The sequence below is a fragment of the Capsella rubella genome, unplaced genomic scaffold (assembly GCF_000375325.1).
Source record: "Capsella rubella cultivar Monte Gargano unplaced genomic scaffold, Caprub1_0 scaffold_5, whole genome shotgun sequence".
Taxonomy (NCBI): domain Eukaryota; kingdom Viridiplantae; phylum Streptophyta; class Magnoliopsida; order Brassicales; family Brassicaceae; genus Capsella; species Capsella rubella.
This window is the reverse complement of record NW_006238919.1, coordinates 13,047,779-13,067,533: the sequence shown is the minus strand read 5'-3', so window position 1 is coordinate 13,067,533 and position 19,755 is coordinate 13,047,779. Positions and strand designations below refer to the sequence as shown.

At 36.4% G+C, this 19,755-nt stretch overlaps 3 protein-coding genes across 7 annotated transcripts; all 3 read right to left on the bottom strand.

Annotated features, from left to right (window-relative positions):
- Positions 1-428: 428 nt before the first annotated feature.
- On the bottom strand, positions 429-4,475 carry LOC17885906. Of its 3 annotated transcripts, none has more exons than XM_023782225.1 (9): positions 4,028-4,475; positions 3,087-3,231; positions 2,605-2,760; positions 2,335-2,440; positions 1,889-2,077; positions 1,613-1,769; positions 1,221-1,522; positions 1,038-1,142; positions 429-782 (listed from the first exon to the last, which is right to left on the bottom strand). In XM_023782225.1, exons 2-9 carry the CDS (start codon positions 3,099-3,101, stop codon positions 721-723), a joined length of 1,092 nt encoding a protein of 363 aa, XP_023637993.1. In that variant the 5' UTR covers positions 3,102-3,231; positions 4,028-4,475; the 3' UTR covers positions 429-720. The 3 variants fall into 3 exon arrangements, with proteins under 3 accessions (XP_023637993.1, XP_023637994.1, XP_023637995.1); XM_023782226.1 differs by having other exon boundaries at positions 3,087-3,147; XM_023782227.1 differs by having other exon boundaries at positions 1,038-1,127; positions 4,028-4,474.
- A 1,160-nt stretch (positions 4,476-5,635) lies between these two features.
- LOC17887386 lies at positions 5,636-12,289 on the bottom strand. 2 transcript variants are annotated; one of them, XM_023782218.1, is made up of 9 exons: positions 11,291-12,289; positions 10,887-11,075; positions 10,659-10,751; positions 10,379-10,561; positions 10,197-10,299; positions 9,910-10,095; positions 7,366-9,695; positions 6,380-6,909; positions 5,636-6,257 (listed from the first exon to the last, which is right to left on the bottom strand). In XM_023782218.1, exons 1-9 carry the CDS (start codon positions 11,534-11,536, stop codon positions 6,248-6,250), a joined length of 3,870 nt encoding a protein of 1,289 aa, XP_023637986.1. In that variant the 5' UTR covers positions 11,537-12,289; the 3' UTR covers positions 5,636-6,247. The 2 variants fall into 2 exon arrangements, with proteins under 2 accessions (XP_023637986.1, XP_006290506.1); XM_006290444.2 differs by having other exon boundaries at positions 6,380-6,912; positions 11,291-12,287.
- A 625-nt stretch (positions 12,290-12,914) lies between these two features.
- LOC17886530 lies at positions 12,915-18,900 on the bottom strand. Of its 2 annotated transcripts, none has more exons than XM_006292330.2 (5): positions 18,565-18,900; positions 14,334-15,451; positions 14,180-14,239; positions 13,606-14,022; positions 12,915-13,505 (listed from the first exon to the last, which is right to left on the bottom strand). In XM_006292330.2, the coding sequence occupies exons 2-5, from the start codon at positions 15,426-15,428 to the stop codon at positions 13,107-13,109; spliced, it is 1,971 nt and encodes a 656-aa protein (XP_006292392.1). In that variant the 5' UTR covers positions 15,429-15,451; positions 18,565-18,900; the 3' UTR covers positions 12,915-13,106. The 2 variants fall into 2 exon arrangements, with proteins under 2 accessions (XP_006292392.1, XP_023637988.1); XM_023782220.1 differs by lacking the exon at positions 18,565-18,900 and adding an exon at positions 15,812-15,840.
- Between the last annotated feature and the right edge of the window lie 855 nt (positions 18,901-19,755).

Below are 19,755 nucleotides of genomic sequence, written 5' to 3'. Positions count from 1 at the left end.
AATTAGAGGCTAATTTAAACTTTTGAAAGTGAGATTTTTTGACTAAATTGTAGAAAGTAATGTGGTTAGTCGTCGCAAAATATATAGTAGATCATAATTTGGAACATGATGAACATCGTTAGCTGCCGGGTAACAAAACAAAACATATGCATGAGAAAAAAAAATGAAAAAGGATAGGACTTTAGGGGAAAGCCTCACACGCTTAATTTTTAACACTTAAAAAAAAAAAACCGCTTATTTCCGAATGGGTTGGCTAACCTACAGGTTTTACTTTTTAGCTCCGTGATATCTGTAATTGTGGCTAGTTTATTGCTTCGCGGCCTTTTTATCTCGGCCCCTAGGGCCCATTTATTTATTCACGTACAAGTTTTAACTATTGTTCTCTCTTAACAAATCTTTCATGGTAGGAAAAACACACATTCCTAAAGTTAAAATAAAACATTCAACCATTTAGAATAATAAAAATACGACTACAGCATAGAATTGAAACAAATACAAAAAGCTAAGTCTATGCCTATTTTCTTCATGCAACTAAATTGACAAAGGGGTACAAGGAGACTACAACCGCAGCCTCAATTTTATTCATAAGAGTTTAATTTATATATAAGGGATAACAAAAGCTATATATATATGTATATATATATATATATATATATGTTATTTTAATAACGCTTGGTGTCTATCTGAAGTCTGAAGATGATTATGGCCTCTACCTTCAATTCAAGGCTTCTCTTCGTCTGAATTAGAACGGGGTCCAGGCACGGAATCCACGAAAAACTCCTCTGTTCATGCAGAAAATTATTAATATTAATCACAATCAAAGTAGAAGGATAATGATCATAGAACATAGCATTAATATCATGAAGAACCAAAGTTGACGTTCAGATCGGGTTTTTTATTCGATTTGTAGAGTTTTTCAGTGTTCCAAATCTAGTTCAATCTGATTCTGTAAGATATCTATTTATGTTCCAGTTTGGTTTTCTACTGAAATGTATCAAGACTTGGTGAAACTAGGAGAAGAAGAAGATGAGAGTTACCTATGTCCTCTTGTTCAGGAGAATCCAAGAAAATCTCTGAATCAGATGGGAGAAATGGAGAGCCTGGATAGTTTCCTAAGGCACCTAAATCTGCAACATACATATCTTTATCTGATAATCAGCTCCTTATAAATGTGAGAATTCCATACCCTGAAAAATATAATGGATGTAATTTAAACTTACCTCCAAGATTTGACAAATCTGCGGTGAGATCAGAGAGGCTAAAGTTCCAAGGAATCTGATCAAATGACCTGAGGGAATCTCTGGAATTCCCAGCTCCTCCTTCATCCGGACCAACGTCAGATGTGAATGCGGTATCAAGCACTGAAGTGTCCATTACCATACCCGAAATGTCTGAAGCAGCAAATGGAAAGTGTCCACTTGATGCCACAGAAGCTGGACTCGCTGCCATCTCAGGCATCCCACCACTGTTTGGTGGAATCACTTGAGGAGTTGCATCATTCGCACTTGTATCGATCACCATACTAAGAAAAATTGGAGATTTAGGTTAGGACATGCCATCAACTCATTCTACCCAAAATAAGTTTTGACTTGTACTGCGAGTTAGTTCTTACTCATTAGCTGTATTCATCCTCAAAGGATGGAAATTAGCAGGGGCAGGGACTCCATTAACAACATGGCAGCTCGATACTCCCATTGGATCAAGATGGGGATGGCCTGGAACATGCATTTGAGGGTGTTGTAGTACTGGGTATCCCATTGGCATGTTAACTGCACTGCGAAACAACAGTGTTAAATAACAGTGAAGTTAAATATTAAACACTTCTACTTGTGATTGCTTATATAATATAAACAAGTTTTCAGGTGATATAGGGTTTCAGACTTATTACCAGGTGCCATTGGATGCATTCCGTTTTGTATCGGTGCCAGAGGAATTTTTGGAGGTCCAGGAGGATACTTCATGAGATGATACTGGTGCTCAAGCAAATGATTGAACAAAATTATTTGCTTCTTCAGTTTCAACCTGATATAATAAGCTCTGAAAAACTCTGCGTTTTCTTCTTCCAATTTCTGCCAAACTGGTTTATCACCAGAACAAAACAAAGAAAAAAGAAAAAGAGATAGTGGGAGTCAGAAATACAAATTTCATCGGATGATTCATGTTGCTACTGCTATATATAATTTAACTATAGCGAACATGCAAAACTGTGTCACTCTTCAACAACCTAGTATCCTATGAAGCTCTTCTAAGCTAATAAGAATCTGAAAACAAAACTCCTAAGACTGTAATAATGAAAGAAGGTGAAGAAATAGTCAAGAACCTTCAAAAGCTTACCCAAGGTTGTAAAGCCAGGGTCTATCCTTGCACGAGTTAAAAGGGTCTTCACGACCTCATCTCTGTTCATGTACAACTGAAGACATCTTTCTATCAAATTTTGGACCTACATCAATTAGTTCCAAAGTGTATATCATCAGATGTTAGTAGTATGTTTCACATATACGACGAGAGGAAACACACACACACACATGTATATACATGCACATAAATAGTGATAGAGAGGTAAAGCCTAATTCTTTAGTTAAAATGACAAGGAGGATCTCTTACAAGTTCAATATCTTGTCTTGAAACTTTCCTACTATCATTGCTTGAAGCAGATACAGAACCAGAATCTTGTATAGGTGCATCTATTGATTGGTTGGTTTTCTGTTCACCTTGAGACTCATGTGAAGCTTGAGTGGAAGATTGTAGCTCCTTTACGCACTGTTATTAGATAATAGTTATTTCTAATACTTCAGTTTTTCATAATCAAAATCTACAAGTACTGACACCGCCTTAATTATTGCTAGAAAGCTAGTAAAGAATCTTAAACATTTTCCAAACACTTATATGAAAACATTGACCTAATCCACCAATCTTAGTAATTGATAAGAGACTAGGGAACTACTACTTGTAACCTTACTTGCATCTCAAAAGCAAGGAATGGCAAAAAACATAGCAGAAGTTACACAGGTTTTGAAGAGCACTAAGGCAACACAACAAAAATGACAAAAGGTAGTAGAGAAGAGTGTATTATAGAAGAAGCGTACCTGTCCGTTCTTCATTACTGCTGAATGTAAAGTAGCTGCATCCTTCAATAAGAATTGTTCTCTTTAGCACCATATACAACAATGCAGTCCATAGAGTTCAACAACTTTGTCAGTTTGATTAAAAATTTAAACCAAATATATAAACCTAAATAACAAAGAAAAGAAAAAAAGAACACTTTAGCCATAGTTTATCTTCACAACAGTTAGTAAACAACTTGGATAATAGTAAGGGAAACAGTCCACTAAACAACCAACGCAATACAAATTATAAAAAAGGGAAAGCATTTGGCACAGTAATTGTGTTAAATTAATATCCAACAAGCATAGAAAAGTGAGTCCCTCTCAAACAGTTGTTTAATAAGGTTTCAGATCCCAATTAAGCACACTCTTACAAACAGAATCTCTATCTCATTAAAATAAAAACTGTTTCATAAAAAGGTTCCCCCCACTTCTAAAACACTAAATCTAAACTACAAACAAAAAGGTGAAAACTTGACATTGTGATCATCAAAACACATAGAATTATTAGAGTATCCCAAACAAAGAACAACCTGCAGTATAATTGAAAAACCTAATTCATTAAACTATGTTTTTGCCAGTTATGGAACTAGAGAGCAGCATCCTGCTAAAAGAACAAATTCTAATTTTCAAAAATGAAATCTTAAGAGAACAGATTCAGTGAGTTACTCATCATCACCTGCTTCAGGAAAATTGCCGGAGACGATGAACAGAGACAACAATAATTTAATAAAAAAAAAAAACTTAGTAAAAAAAAAACAAAAGAAGAACAAAAGACCTCCCCACATGAACAGAAACTCAGAAATATAATATTGTAATAAAATCAAAAAAGCAGAAAAGTGTTTATATATAATGAGCACGATACGAAATCAAAAATCAAATAAACAAACCAACAAAAAGAAAAAGATCCAATCTAATCTCACCTTCCCGCGAACTCGAAGCCTGTAGCGATTAAGCGAACCCTAAAACTCACACACTTGCAAACAAAAACAAAGTTATATCGACGAATTTTTTGATTTCTTCTAAAGCCACAAATCACGTAGCGAGTCTCAACAATTCTTATAAACGCCGAAGACACTGAGAAGCTATTATAGAGATATGATTAAACGAGAGACAACAACTCTTATGAAACCAAGCAAAAGAATTGAAATCGCGAAGATAGTGTAAAATAAGATCCGATGGTTCTTTGAAGTCAAACAAATCTTCCGATGACGGAGACTGAGAGAAGATATCGGTACGTCATTATAAGAAGTATCGAAGTTGCAGAGATAAGAGTTTTAGAAGAAGAAAAAAAAAAAAGAGAGAGAGGGAGAGAGAGAGCAAGACCAAACAGTAGAGTAGACTGGAGAAGACAGAACCAAAGAAAAACAAAATAAAACGCTTTCTAAAATATATATCGTTTTCTTTTATTTATAATTATCTGCAGTAAATTTTAAAAAATCAAATACATTACAAGTTGTAGACTTGACTGGACAAGACAAGGTAAAAAAAAAAATGCTTTCTAAAATATGTATATATTATTATTGTTCCCTTTTAATGAAAATAGAAATAGAAATACTACGTTGCGGTAAAATCCGTAATCGTCAAAACCAAACCGAACCAAAAAAACTAAATCGGAATAAACCAAATACAAGCGTAGACGACGTAGTGGTCGTCAAGTTGTTTTGATTGTTGCGTTACGACAAGGCATGGGCATGGCCTGCTCTGTGGAACTTTCTGGGTATTACCATTATGCAGTTTCTTCAGGACCACCTTCTTTTTTCTTTTTTAACTAATGGAGAAATCTCTGTACATTAATTGATATCAAATTTTGATTTTCTAAATAACGAGTGGTCCGACTTCGAACTCTTTATGTGAAACAACAAAATCATTAAAACAAAACAAAAAAAAAGAGCTTGTGTCATTAGGCAATAGGCACCAAACAAGATCTTCTGATTGCGAGCTTTATATATACAGTATGTAGCAGAGTTATGCTATGTTGACTTGCTTTTCCCCAACTTTTTCTTTTATAATATCATACACTTTAAATCTTTACAATGTGTTTAGTCAACTACTATTTCCATTCCAAACCACTTCCACAAACTCATAAGTCATGTATATGAACTTTATTTTGTTCGTTTTATTATTATTATTAATTTTGTATTAATTTTACAATGGAAATTTAAATTATTTATTACTTCGTATTAGTGTAATTAAATTAGACGTTAAAGCGACATACACTTATTGTTTTTGGCATTATCTCCATTTATTTCAATATGAAAATTGCAGGTGACGGCGAAACGATAATAACGGGCTTTTCTGTTTTTTTACTAAAATATTTCATATATCTACTCAAAGCCCAGTAACGGCCCTAAACATAAGGAAAGCAACATACCCACCCTGATTTAGACCACGTCCCCGACCTCGAAAAAACAAACCTCCATAAAAACTGTGTCGTATTCGTATATAGGACATATTTCTTATTTCTGCTCATAGCCATTACTCTACCTTAACTTGGAAGATCATGAAGAGCAAAGTTTAAGTGAGAAGAATAGACAAGAAATTATTTCTTATATTTTCTGCCATATCGATAATTTTAAAAATAAAGCTACACGTACAGCTTAAAAAATGTACTGTTTGCTTTTTCTAAAAATACTAGAGAAATTATTTCTTGAATTTTTTTGAAACACTGACGATAAGCCCTGAATTCTAATCGTTTCTATGTGGGCGAAAAGGTTACATTTTCTATGAAAAAGAAATTCTAAGGAAGACAAAAGAAAAAAAACAAAAAGAGACAAAGTTACCTAACCGTATGTCTGAGATAGAATTCCTGCGTTTCTTCATCCATCTGGGCTACTAAAACAAGCAGCAGTCTCCTTGAATTGATGATTAAACCGATGATCATGGACGGTAATGACTTGATGGTAGTGTACATACAAAGAACAAACCAGGCTTGCGTCGCTTACCGATTCCTCTTGACTTGGTTCCCTTCTTTGTTGCTCTCAAGAGCAGACTTGAACAGAAGTCTCTCCTGTCTAGACATCTTCTTTCACGGCTTCACAACTTTTTGCCTTCTTTTGACTTCCAAGACCCTAGTGATGTGATCGCCCAGTTTCTTCTAAGTTCTTGAGTTTATTGTAGCTAAACTTGACCAAGCATTAATGTTACTTTCCCCTGTTCAGTAAAATCAAGAGGAAAAAATCTGAGGTCCAAAATACTTCTTTAAATAAGAATGTTGTTCCTCGCTGTAACCCTATCACTCGTCTGCAATCGGAATTCTTTATAACTAAAATTACCTGGGGAAGTGAGGCGAGGAAGGATCATCAGGTGAAGACATATGAGCAGAAGCAGCACCACTACGAAACCTTGGCTGATCCTCGTCATGTAAATGGGGCGCTTCGCCCGCTTGTCCAAGAGACCCAAACTCATGGTGTTGATCATATGGATAAACCATCATGACGTTGTGTCCCTCTGAAGACATCACACTGTTTTGCTTCATGCCCGGTGGCAATCGATACACGCCATAAGCAATATTTCCAGAAGCATCTTGTGATGTGTTTGAACGAACTGGACCGTTTTGAGAATGATGAGAAGAGTATGAGGACGATTCATGCCTATACGACGACCCCCAATGCCTATCAGATCGGTCTTGCCTTGTATTTGGCTTATTATCAGCTTGGTTACGACTGTTGTGGTTACGTCCGGAACCTCGTGTCTTTGTACCAGCAACCCAATTCCCTTCTCTCTCACTGTGATGGTCGTTTCTGTCATGCCCATAATTACCACGCCTCATGCCAGATGTAGGCCGCTGCTCCCTCGGAGAAATCTTCTGCAACAAATTCAGCACAAGTCAGTGTGGCAAACCAAAACCATCATGAGTTTTATATCAGAAGAAAAAAAATAGAAAAGACAAGACAGAAACAGTAACGGAGACAACAATGCGCATCAATATGAGGATAGCATAACAAACACGGCAGGTATAGATGGAATAGAAAAGATACATAACCATATAGCCTGCAACATGACCAAATTAGTTGAAGACCTGGAAGCGAGTAGGGGAAGCTGATAGATCATGCTGAATATTCATTAAAGATATTTAGGCGAAGGTAAAAGCTCTTCGTTTTAGCATTAGAAAATATCTCAGGTTTGGTGAAATTCAAAAGACCATTGTTGGACAGAAATCAATACATCACAAGATCAGACAACAAAATGTAAGTTGTACCTCAATTCAAAGAATGCACACAAGTATAATAGAAGCTCAAGGAAGGTATTAATATCTTACAGGATTTGGAAAATAAGTCCCCGTCCCACTTCGATATCTGGGTGTTTCATTAGCGTAACGAGGGTAAATGTTGGGTGGCCTGGTTGAAACAGGTTGTACAGGAGTAACAGGTACAAGACGAGGTCCGTAGGTCATGAGTTGATTTACAACATTGGTGTAACCAAGAGGTCTTCCAGGACCATCCCATGGTAAACGCCCCTGAAGATAACCAGGTGGCACTACAACAGGAGCAGGGTACAACACAGGCGGATGTTGAGAATTCTGGCAAGAGCGGCCATATTGCAAATTTTGCCAATGGCTTATAAAATCACCATTGAGGATATCATTTTTGTACTCTGTTTGTTCTGCAGAAGAGCCAATTCTTGTGGAGTGCGAAGAAACTACTATATCAGACTGGTCAAGTCCCCTGAACGAGTCAAAACTTTTACAGGGATCATGATTCTCTACTCCTTCATCCACACTGTGGTGGCTTGCCAGAGCATCTGATGTCGCATTACCACCAGTTTGATAATTGTACATTGGAAGCATTGCAACGATCGGGACAGGTGGCCCTGTGGGATAAAACGTGTATCCAGAACTATCAACCTCATTTTGTTGCATACCATGGCCAAGGAGAAAAGGAGCAAGAGACAATGAGGACTCTGATCCACTGGCCTGAGCTAGTTCATGCCCATGTATTTGATGCCTCTGAACTTGAAATGAAGGGACAGTAGGACGAGGCCCCACATCTCTATCTGTTATTTCATTGCTAGATACAGGAATCCATTCTCTGTTATCATCATCAATCTGGATTGAATGCTCAGGAACACTCTTTCCTTTTCCATACAGAACAGATGCAGACCCAGACACCACTTTCCTGTTCCGTCTATCCTTAGCTGGCTTTGACCCCCTTGTAGTTGACCCATCCCAAGAGCTTTCAGATGAAGTCCTGCTTCGAACGGAACTAGCACCAGACACAGATCTAGAGCCTGCAGTTCTCTCCTCACTCTGAATCTGACTGCTTCCTCTGACTGGAGAGTGTGAATTTTCTAAATCATCTCCCCTTGTCAGCCGGTTTTTCCTACTTGAGGGTACAAAACTGCGTTCTGCAGAAGATGACAGATGTTTATCATCTGCCTGATGCATTCCATAACCACCATTTTCAAGTCCAAAACTATGAGTTCCCCTTTCTTGCTCGTGCCAGAGATCATTGTCAGACTCGTCGACATTTACTTCTGCAGATCCCATGTAATCAATACCAGTTTTGTTTGGCTTTTCTGAAATTGGGTGAGATCCACTGGGAAAATAATGGGTAAAAGGTGAAGAAACAAAGTTTTGCGGAAATTGCACATTTGTACTCCAAGGTGTCTCGATGAAAGGAAGGTTAGAAGGAACCATACCAGGCACATTCCTCTGACCATATCCTATTGAAGCTAAGGTAGAAGGTGAAATTGGAAACGGTAAGTGACCCGCTGAAATATTAAAAGGGAAAGGAAAGTGTCCATTAAAACCTTGCCCAGTAACAGATGACATCGAATTAACAATATCTTGGTCTTCCTGTTCCCCTGCAACAGAGAAGTCTTCATTCACAGAAACTGACCCTAGTTCATCATAGTAACTGTTCACTGCACTGCTCATGTCAGCAGTACTATCAGGACTTCGAGGAGATGGAGTATGCCTAACTGATGATGAGTCGGCCGAATATCTGACATTGCTTGACAAAGTTTCAGACTCCAGATTCTTTTTCCTGATGTTATCAACCCTGGTAGAATTAGTTTGGCGTTTCCCAGGTTCTGGGGCTCTACTACGACGTGATTGTAAAAGAGCTTCACCATACGTCTCAGTAAGCTCAGGGCTAGACCGGGTTCTGGCAAAAAGATGCCTACCATGAAAATTATTCACTAGAATTTCTGGCTTAGCAGTTTGCTGAAGCTTATCATTTGAAGCACTTTGATTGGAGTTTACTTCCTTGGCAGATTGGTAAGAGTTGCCTCGACTCTTTTGCGTTTGATATGTTGCTCCAGATATAACTTCCGTTGCACAGTTATTCTGTTGAGCGGGCATACTTCGAGCTCCATGAATCCCACCAAGACGGGCGGCATTTTGGTTTCTTTTGTTGCTTTGGAAATTACTAACATTTTCAGCTTGATGATATGGCTCAGGATCTCCCAATCTTGATAGCCATAAGTCATTTCCAGGAGCATCAGGACGTCGACCACTGCCATGTCTTTCCCATGTATTCATAAAAAATAGGTTAACCTCATGGATCAAATTCTCCTTTGGGCACTCAAGTAACCTAGCCAACTTCTTGGCACCAAGGGTAAATGCACTTCGTATCCTAAAGAAGTTACCTGACACAACAAAAACAAAATTAAAGTATGTAAGGAAGCCAACAACGCCAACATGTTCGTGCATCTTCTACTTCATACTATATAAAGGAAAGAAAAGGTCCAGTAAGCTTCTAAGGCACAAGTTGCACAGAATGCATATTGCAGAATCACAAATTAGCATTCAATGATACTCATTTATAAAGAATAGGCAGCAGCATTCAAGCCAAGAAAGTACCTTTACTGACACTGCGTCCAAGGTTGTTATTTTCACGCAAAGGGTCTATAACATTGAAATGTTTGGAAACAAAAGGCTGCCCCTGTGTCTCTTGAGCAGCTATATTAACTGCATAAACTCTACTACAAGCTCTATAAAATGCTTCACTAACTCTTAACTCTCCAACATCCCTTCGAGGAGGCTCAGCTGCCAAAAATTGCATAGCAAGACAATCAGTACTAGAGACAGTTACGAACTTACTATACACAACTAATGCAAAATTACGATGGACAGCAGTTCGTATATACCTGTTACATCTGGTAGTGAGCTAACTGGAACAGGACCCCAGAGGCTAAGACAAAAATTCTGCCAGTCAAACTTACTAAAGAACTCAAGAAAACGATAGAGGACCTACAAATGCAAGCAGTCCAGTCAGGAAGGTTGAAGAAGCAATCTTGACAGAATAAAGATAGCTCAAAAATGACATTACCTCAAGGGGTCCAGCAAATGAGTTGTTGAAAAGATAGAATATGTAAAGAACCAAGGTTTCCAGGGCATACGTTGAAATAAGCCCATGGTGAGCTCCCAATATACGGCTCTCGTAGTAACACCAGGCTTTAATCAATATAATACTACGCTTGAATAAATGGTTCTGGTTTATATAGTGATCAACCTGATATAGAAAAAAACATAGAGGTAAAGAAATAAAAAAATCTACATCACTAAGGAAGAGAAAGCAAGTGACATGTTGTCTTTGGTGGACAGCTAACCTCCTCAAGGAAGCATAATGTACACAGGCCTCCAATCTGATTGAATGATATATCTACCACAATATTCTCCACCAGACACTTAATCAGCTTTACCTGAAACATTTTACCAGTGAAAAATAATTAGACAATCCAGTAAGTCAAGAGACTCGCCCTTACTTCTCCTAATATAAATGGTTCATACACCAAAATTAGAAGCGGGAGATAAAAGAAGCATTCTAATTTGCCTACTTCAGCCTGAATATACTGGACTTCTTTGACATGGAATTCAGCATTCTCATTCTTCTCTTCCTTTTCCAGCATATCGCGGACCAAATTCGCCCAAGAATCTTTCAGATTTTGGTTTGGACTAAAAGCCGTTAAGTCGATATCTCCATCAGGCAAATAAGTCTTCAGAGGTACAGATCCAAACATAAAGATCTGGTAGGAGACGAAAAGTTGCATTAAAGTAAAGGATCAGATATGGATTACGAAAACATATTCTCAGGGTAAAATATGAAATTTAATCTTCCAAAAACAAGAAAATTAACCGGAGCTTCTATCTTCGGAAATAAGAACTAGACAACAGATAAACGAAACCAAGAATCCCCAAACAACCAAGAAAGAAAAAGAAAAAAAGTCCAAAGCAAACTCACATGAACCTGAGGGAAGCATTCGGTGATAAGCCTCCTAACATAACTGGCAACAGCATTGCGGCGATCTTCGGAAGGCGGATTAGGCTGGATGCAAGCAATGAGCTTGGCAGTTCTATCCTCGGCCTTGGCCCATCGGTCAGCATCAAGCGGCCTAGTCACAGATGCAGCTTTGCCAGGCAATAAACCGTTGGGAAATAAGACAGTGGGTGACGGCGGAGAAGCCGCCCATGATTCATGCTCACCCATGCAAATCTCTCCCGTCACAGTCGAAGCCTCTCTCCCTCAAATCGAAACAAAGACCTTCCACCAACCGTAACGTTTGCTTTTAATGGTTGCTATTAAGCAACCTCCGTGGTTATCTATCTATCGCGGCTTCAAAAAGTCACAGGAAATGGGGAAAAAAATCTAATAGCCTGGGAACCTGAAGAAGCTTCGATCTGCTAATTAGCTAATCTAACAAATTAACCCCCAAACATATTATAAAAAAAATTGGTAAGAATATAAAATCCAGGCACCGATAAAATTGGGCAAGAAAAGGAGAAATTTGCAGAGGGGGAAATCGAATTGAAGAAGAAGGAGGAATCAGAAGAAAACCCTAGGAGGAGCAAAACGAAGAGAGTAAGATTCTAAAAACAGATAGGGGAGGAGGGCGGAAATCAATAGGAACCCTAGGATGAATCGAGAGAAAATCTAGCAGTATCGAGGAATCGAGAGGCAAATGCGAGATTGATCAAAGGTTACACTGGCGGACTGAAATCGTGCGGAAGAAGATGATGAAGAAGACATAGACCAAAGATGTATATATTGATTGATTGATTAGGTTTTTTCTTCTTCTTTTTTATCTTCTGTTGATATTTTTATTTTTATTCTTCTTTCTTTTTTTTATTTTTTTTTGCTCGAGGAGGAGCAAAAAGTGGGAGTGTTTGGTGACGAGGATAGCCAATTCCGGGGAATCTCAGCCTCTCTCTCTCTCAGGGCTGTTTTCGTAAATGTAATCTGGCTTAAAATTTTTAATTATCCTTATTATAGATAAAATGTACGTGTTTATATCATCAAATCATAATAAACAATTTAAATGAAAAATGTTCGTGTTTTCTATTTTGAGTCTGCAAATATTCCACGAGCTCTATCTCACTAGTTTTCTTATATATATGGATGGAAACGAAACCATTCCATAAATGACCATCATGACTTTTTTATCTGACGTCTTCGTTTATTTAATTTTTATGTTTATGACTTATGAGAGATAGAGAGTCCATGTGTCATTTTCGCCTCTTCAAACCAAATTTTTTTACGTTTTTAGTGAAAGCGAATGTTCAATCGTTCATTATGTCCGGATTTATGAAAATTACGAAATTTATGAAGATTTACTTATTTATCTTTTCCCCTTTTTTTCTCTAACAAACTGTACACCTACAATGGAAATTAGAATTTTTATAATGGGCCTTCCGATAAATAAATATCACTTACATAAGCCTTAGAAATCGGCCTGCTTTATCGAATGTTTAGAAGCCCACAAATAGGAGTTTATCATCCCATGGATTAGGAGAAAAAAACAACAATTTAAGCACTATGTTCACCACTAACCTATATTTTGATTATATGAACACATCAAGTCATCAACTTCGTGAAAACTTATAGCTCCCGTTTTATATATTTTGTTTAACCTATCGACAAAAAAAAAATTAGTTTACGTCTTTACAACATTTTTTATTAACTCGTTTTGGCTTAACACAATTAAATGTAAACAAACGCATAATCGGAAGTTAGATTCCGCTTTATATACAACCGTAGATTTATTTACTTTTTTCCCTCATTAGACACGTGTCATGATCTCCTCAGTAGTCGTCAAGCTCCTGTCCAATCCACGTCCTGCTGACGTAAGCACCGGCCAAACACTCCTCCTCTGTATCCTGGCTCTTCTAACTATGAGCTTCGAGTGCTGTCGGAGAACTCCGTTCACGGCCTTGACGTAGTTTTTGGAGTCGTGGTCCCTCAAGACTGATCCTTCCGAACCATAAGCTGCCCGTTGGCTCAGTGTTTCCAGCGGGTGAGGACGGTTCAGAAACGCACGTATTGCCGTAGGCGAATAACCTTCGTTGCTCTTTTCTATAACGTAGAGAGCATTTCCCGGTGGTAGCCAAGGGTGCGTCGGCGACACGCTCTCACTCGGCTGTAGAATAAATACTTTCCCCATCGGGGAATACAACAGTTTCTGCATAAAGCAAAACACAACCAACTACTTCAGCATCCGTCTTCTAATATATATATAGAGAAAGATGTTTAAAACGTTCAACCAAGTAAGACGTACGTACATTTTTGTTCAGACAAGGATGTGTACGGAATGACCCATTCAAACGCTTGAGAACAAGAGCAACATGGTCAGGATAATTACACGAGAAGGCTCGTGGGACAATATCTCTATGCATCATCACACAGTGAACATGACTCTCGTCAAGACCAAGCTCCGCTAGAATCTTCTCCCCACCACAAAACACAAATGGTGAACCGAACGTGACAACCGGTTTCATAGCTTCGGAGCTAACAAGTCCTCTAGAGATAAGCATCAGATTCACTATTAATGAGAGACTGCCTCCAAGAGAATGACCTGTAAACTGAAACTTAGCTCTCTCTCCGTGTAGAGACAAATGCTCTGTTATTTCGGGTAAGAACTGTTCGTATATTCCTTTCGCTGCCTCATAGATTCCTCTGTGGACTAATACATCTGTATCCTACAGTAGACATATCAATATCCTAAGGTCTCTACTCAATAAGATGAAAACCATAGATAAACAAATTTTCATGAAACATAAGTAATCGAGAAACTGAAATTAATAACAAAACCAAACACCATATATCCATTACTAGTAGAGAGATCAAGATCTTTACCTCAAACTTAGTTGGCTCGAAGAAGAGGTTTGCTTTCCAAGAAGCTAAAGAATCAGATCCCTGCAGTGACACAACACTAATTAGCATATTGAAGGGTCATGATATTAGAGAAACAGAGGAGATGCTCTCGTAGTTACGTCTTTGAAATTCATACCTGAATCACAAAGCACCTAGTGTATGTGTTTGGATCGTCACAAACAAACCACTCACAAGGAGATGACTGTAGCGACTGCAATTCCCTTGCCGCTTCTAGCTTCTCCTCCTCACCGGCAGCAACCACCGCGGTCATTGTAGACGCTGCAGCCTGAGCCGCAGCAGCTGATTTATAAACCAGATTGTTCGGTTCTGAAAAATCATAGTCTTTGCATGAGTGAATGTAAGACGCAGCTGAAGCAGCGATATTGTAAGCAGAAGCAGAAGATGAAGACGATCGTTGAGGTTGCTTCTTGGATTCTGATTCTAAAGATGTAATAACAGGGACACGTGTCGAATCCTGCTCGAGTTTCTCTCTAAGTATAGCTGCTTTGGCTTTCTTTTCCAAGGAAGATGTCACAAACTTCAACCCATAGTTTCTCCTCAAATCCTCTCCCTTGATCTCTGGTATCGTGTAAGCCAAGTTACACAGATACACCAACTGAGAAAGCTTTTTAGCCTCAGACCAAGAAACCTTTACAAGCAATCTAGAGAACGATTCACGTTCCCAATCACCGTTTTCAGATCCGTAATCTGCAACGCAACCGGCGTCTTCGTCTTTACAACCACACATAACATCGACACTTTCCTCTGCAACTTCACCATTTCCACCACTCTCGGATCTTTGCTCCTTCTTCCACTGTCGTCTTATCTCAAGCAGCCTCTCGACCCAATTCGCCTTCTTGACTCCATCTATATTAGGCTCAGCCTCAAGCTCAATCTCATCACTCTCATTCTCGTCTTGACTCGTGTCCGTTTCAAATAGCAACGTCTTAATCGGATTCGGGATTATGGCACTCGATATCTGAAACGAGAACACTCCAACAGATCGACTAGTTTTCATCCCTGGACCAGAAGGACGTACAGACACAGCAAGAATTCGGTTCTTATTACCGGAGCGACAACACAAATGATTGTCCGAACTCGATCGCCGTATTCCACCACCTTTCACGACGAGATCTTGACCCGATAAAGATCTACGGAGGCCGATATGCTCTTTCAAAACGTCATTCGCTGCCGCTGGAGATGTAGACGCCATAGCCGCATTGAACGCCATTCTTTATGAACAAAACTCCAACTCTAGCAACCAAGAGAAGACGCATATAATCCCGATTATTAAACACAAATAGAAGAAGAAGGAAAAAAACTTAAATAATTTTTCTAACCGTTCTTAAGAATCTTAACAAAAAGTAGCAAGTAGTAACAATATTTGACTATTTCACACTTAACATAAAAGCGGAACATAATAATGAGAGACGTTTAATTAAATAGGCTAAAAAGGTAATAAGAAACGTTTTAAATTAGATTGACCAAGGTCAAGTGTTGGTATATATATAGTTGGAATTAGGATGTTGTTATTATGAAGCGATTTAAATTAGGTGATTAGCCAGCTATTAAAAAGAATATAAAAAAAAAGACACGTCACAAAAATCAATATACCTACGAGCCAACTAAAAACAACCTTTGCTTCATGTCTCTCTCATAAGAGCAACATTATAGGTAGTATGTTAATTAGGGTATCTTACATTAATTTAGTATTAAATTTGAAAAAGTAGAATTTAAGAGTTTTAATTTTGTTTTTAGTTTTGAGAAGTGTTTATAGGTATGATCTTAAGTTGGGTATCTTAGAAAAAAATTATTTTTAAATAAATTAAATAAATTTATAATTTGTAATTTAAGAAAATCTTATAATTATTGCAAATTTAGAATTTGAAAACATACAAAAGAGATAAATTATAAGATAGAAATTATAACATAAATTACAGTAAAAATTTAAACTTGATTGCGAGAAAATTTAGAGTGCTCGACCAAATCGTTCTTCAATTGTTCATGCTTATCTCGATCTCGAAATCGAGTTATAGCGGCCATCAGATTGACGAGATTTGAAGGCATATATTTGGTTTCAGTTCTTTGGGAAAAGTGTGTATTAAGATTTAAGATACAACAATTATATAAAATAAATAAAAGAACCAACCCGTAAAAACCCGTGTATTTTAAAAATAATTATGAGAAATGAGTAATAAACAAATAAAAGTATAATTAAATAAATATAATTGAATCATGACATAAAAATGAATATATTTGAAAAATGAGAAAAGTTAAATCCTTATAATATAGGAGTATAACATAGCTTTTGAATTTGAAATAGATGTGACAACATAAATTCAAAATTTACTATGATAACAATTGTAATATTGATTTACTTAACTAAACTTTTAATTAAAAAAACTAATAAAGTATACTCTTAGTGATTTAGTAAATATAATATAAGAAATATTTTACGCTGAATATTCAGTTTGAAAACAAAAAAAAAAACATCAAAACTAATAATTAAAATTATAAATTCGAAAAATAAAATTTGATATTAAAAATAGATTTGAAAAAAAATTTTAGGGTTAAATTATTAATTTATAGATATTATTAATTTATATACGATTATTAATTTATCGAATATTAATTTATAGAGGTTTTACTGTATTTGTATCATACAAGAAATCTATTCGTGTACTTTTGGCAGTTTCCGCTTGTTGAAATTCAGTGATATCAAACTGAGTATACATATCTCGTTCATCTTTATCTGAGTAAAATTTGTTTCTCCCATTAAATATTTATCATCTTAGTCAATCAGAATTTCTAAAAAAAAAAAAAAAAAAGAAATATCAATCAATCAAAGTCTGCCACGTAGGCGTCTCTTAACCCAGCAATGGTATCTTCTCCAACATACTCCAACATAGGTATCTTAATATTTATTATATTTTTTGATTAAAATTTAAATACTATTAATACTAAGATACCACTTAAATCCTGCTGATAATGTTGGTCTAAATTGTGGGGTTCGAATCTTAATACCAGTTGGACTGGGTCCGTCATACAGAAGTGCTTCCACGTGCGCCACGTACGATATAGATGTGCTCATCGTATTACAAATAAAAATACTACTAATCCTATAGAAAAAAAGCAAAGAAAGTTTTTCCCAGCTCAAAAATATGCATTTCTTTAATTTCTTCTTCTATTGGATTTTTTTTCGTTTTTTTGGTTACTCGTTTTTTTTTTTTGTCATAATTTTGGTTACTCGTTATTATGAACTAAAACGACCATTGATTTAGAATCGAATAAAAGAGACAAAATTATATAAATTTTAAAGAGAAAATCTATATATACATTTTTGAAGTACATTTGGTACTAAAATCTATTTAGGTTTATGACCTTTAATTTTATAATATTTGCATAATCAAACCATTGCCAATTGAATAAATAACAAAACTTAAAAGTAAAATTTGTAATTAAATCACAAGCAAATCGTAGAATTGGAAACAAATATTTATTTCATCAAACCGATTTCCTAAAATGTCTCGTTAATAAATTGAATATCTTTCCAATATATTTATGTAATCTTATTTGTTTTTAATTTATATTATTACATAAAATATATTTATAATAAAAATACAAATTTTTTTCCACACATTTTGCAATTTAAATTTTTGAAAGCGGACGCATATAACTCAAACGATAAAGGAAAAAATATATGTACAACGTCTATAAGGTAAAAAATTTTAGATAATAGTTCAAAACCATTATAAATAGTACTAATATGTTCACAACTACAAAGGAACAGGAACTTTGATTTCTCATGTATCCAAATTAAAATTTTAAAGTTTTATAGAATATTTAAAATATTTAAACTCTACAAAAATTTAAAATATTATTAATATGATTGAACGGTTTTGAGTTTATATAAACATGATTATATGTTTCTTACGAGTTGTCTATATTGAAAATGTTTTACGGGTTTTACGGGTTAAGTTAAAATATAAAATTTTATTTACAACAAATCGTCCTGCGGTGTACCACATATTTTTTTTGGTGGAAAGTGTATCGTGGATTGACCACATATATCTATGAGTCTACTTATTATACAAATTCATAAAATTATATAAAATTAAAATGATATAAACACGTATAAAACTAGAATATATAAACCAACTACGAAAATGATAAATCAAACAAATATATTAAATTATGGACCCGTGGTGTACCACGGGGTAAATCCTAGTAGAAAAAACAAAACAGAGACAAAAGCATATGATATGTGTTGTTCATTAAAAAACGGAGAATTTACGGATATTCACGAGAATAATAATATCATGGAAGAAACAAAACAGAGATTGGATTAAACAACTGAGATGCGTTACCTTATTTCTTCTGGGTGTTGCTCAATGTAAAACAAAAACAGAGGATGATCAGCCGGAGATCTGCTTTAGGATCATCATCATCATTATCAGATCACAGCTTCTTTGAACGAGATAACAAACGTCGATCGAACATTACTAGCTAGATCCCTTTGATAATAATAATCAAGCGAGAGCGGAGATTCCAACACTGGCAACGAAATGGAAGATTTAAATACGTACGAATACGATGAAACTTAAATGGGGAAAGGTTAACAAAGAGTCAGACCAGATTCTGAAACTTGTTCTTGTTTCTGTACAAAAAAAAAAGATTCATGAATGTCTCTCTCTCTCTCTTTCTCTTTCGTACAGATGTAGATGGAAGTCCGATTAATATATATACGTAAAATGAAAGAAGAGAGAGAGAGAGAACTAGGTCACGTGGACGGAGAGAGAGAGAGGAAGAGAAGCTATGTAAAGACGTAAATGTCCTCCTCATCGTGGTCTTTGATTATACAGATTGGCAAAACCATAATGGTGGTTGGAGAGTGGTTAGGCATTCTTTTGCTTGATTAGCGAGAGAAGTTTTGGTAAATGTCGTTACGAAAAAAAATAAAAATTGTCGTTATAATTTCGTATTTGTATCCACAAGTTTGCTAGAAGATTTATTTCTTCACAGATCTTTTTTTGGTTATAGTCAAACCCCAAAAAAGACTAACATAATCGATTCGCTGGAGTGTCGAAAGAAATAACCAAAATGAAATGAATTTTCTCCATGCGACAAGATGCGAGCGTTTTGTTCGTGTAATAATAAATAATTGATTAAATAACGAAAAAGGTGAGGGTATTATTAACAAAGACCGGAAACGTGCGTGAGAGAGATGAAGATATCTATTTGACCACGGAGGAAGGAAGGGGTAACAAGGTCATTGCAAAGAGAGTAAAGCGACCAGGACGAGCCAAATGTTCGGTTGCATGAAGCAAAGAGAGTCAGTAATCTCCACATAGCGTCCCCCAGGTGGTGGGCAGCCGCCTTTTTCTTTCCGCCGGTTTTCAACAATAATATTTCCATATTTTGGGTTTAGTGTTCTGCCAAGGAGACTTGCCACTTGTTATATCGTTTAAAAACCTCCGTTTCATTTTGTATTCATGGGCTATTAGCTAACTGGACTTATTATGTTTTGGATTGCTGTAAACAAGGCCCATTATTGATAT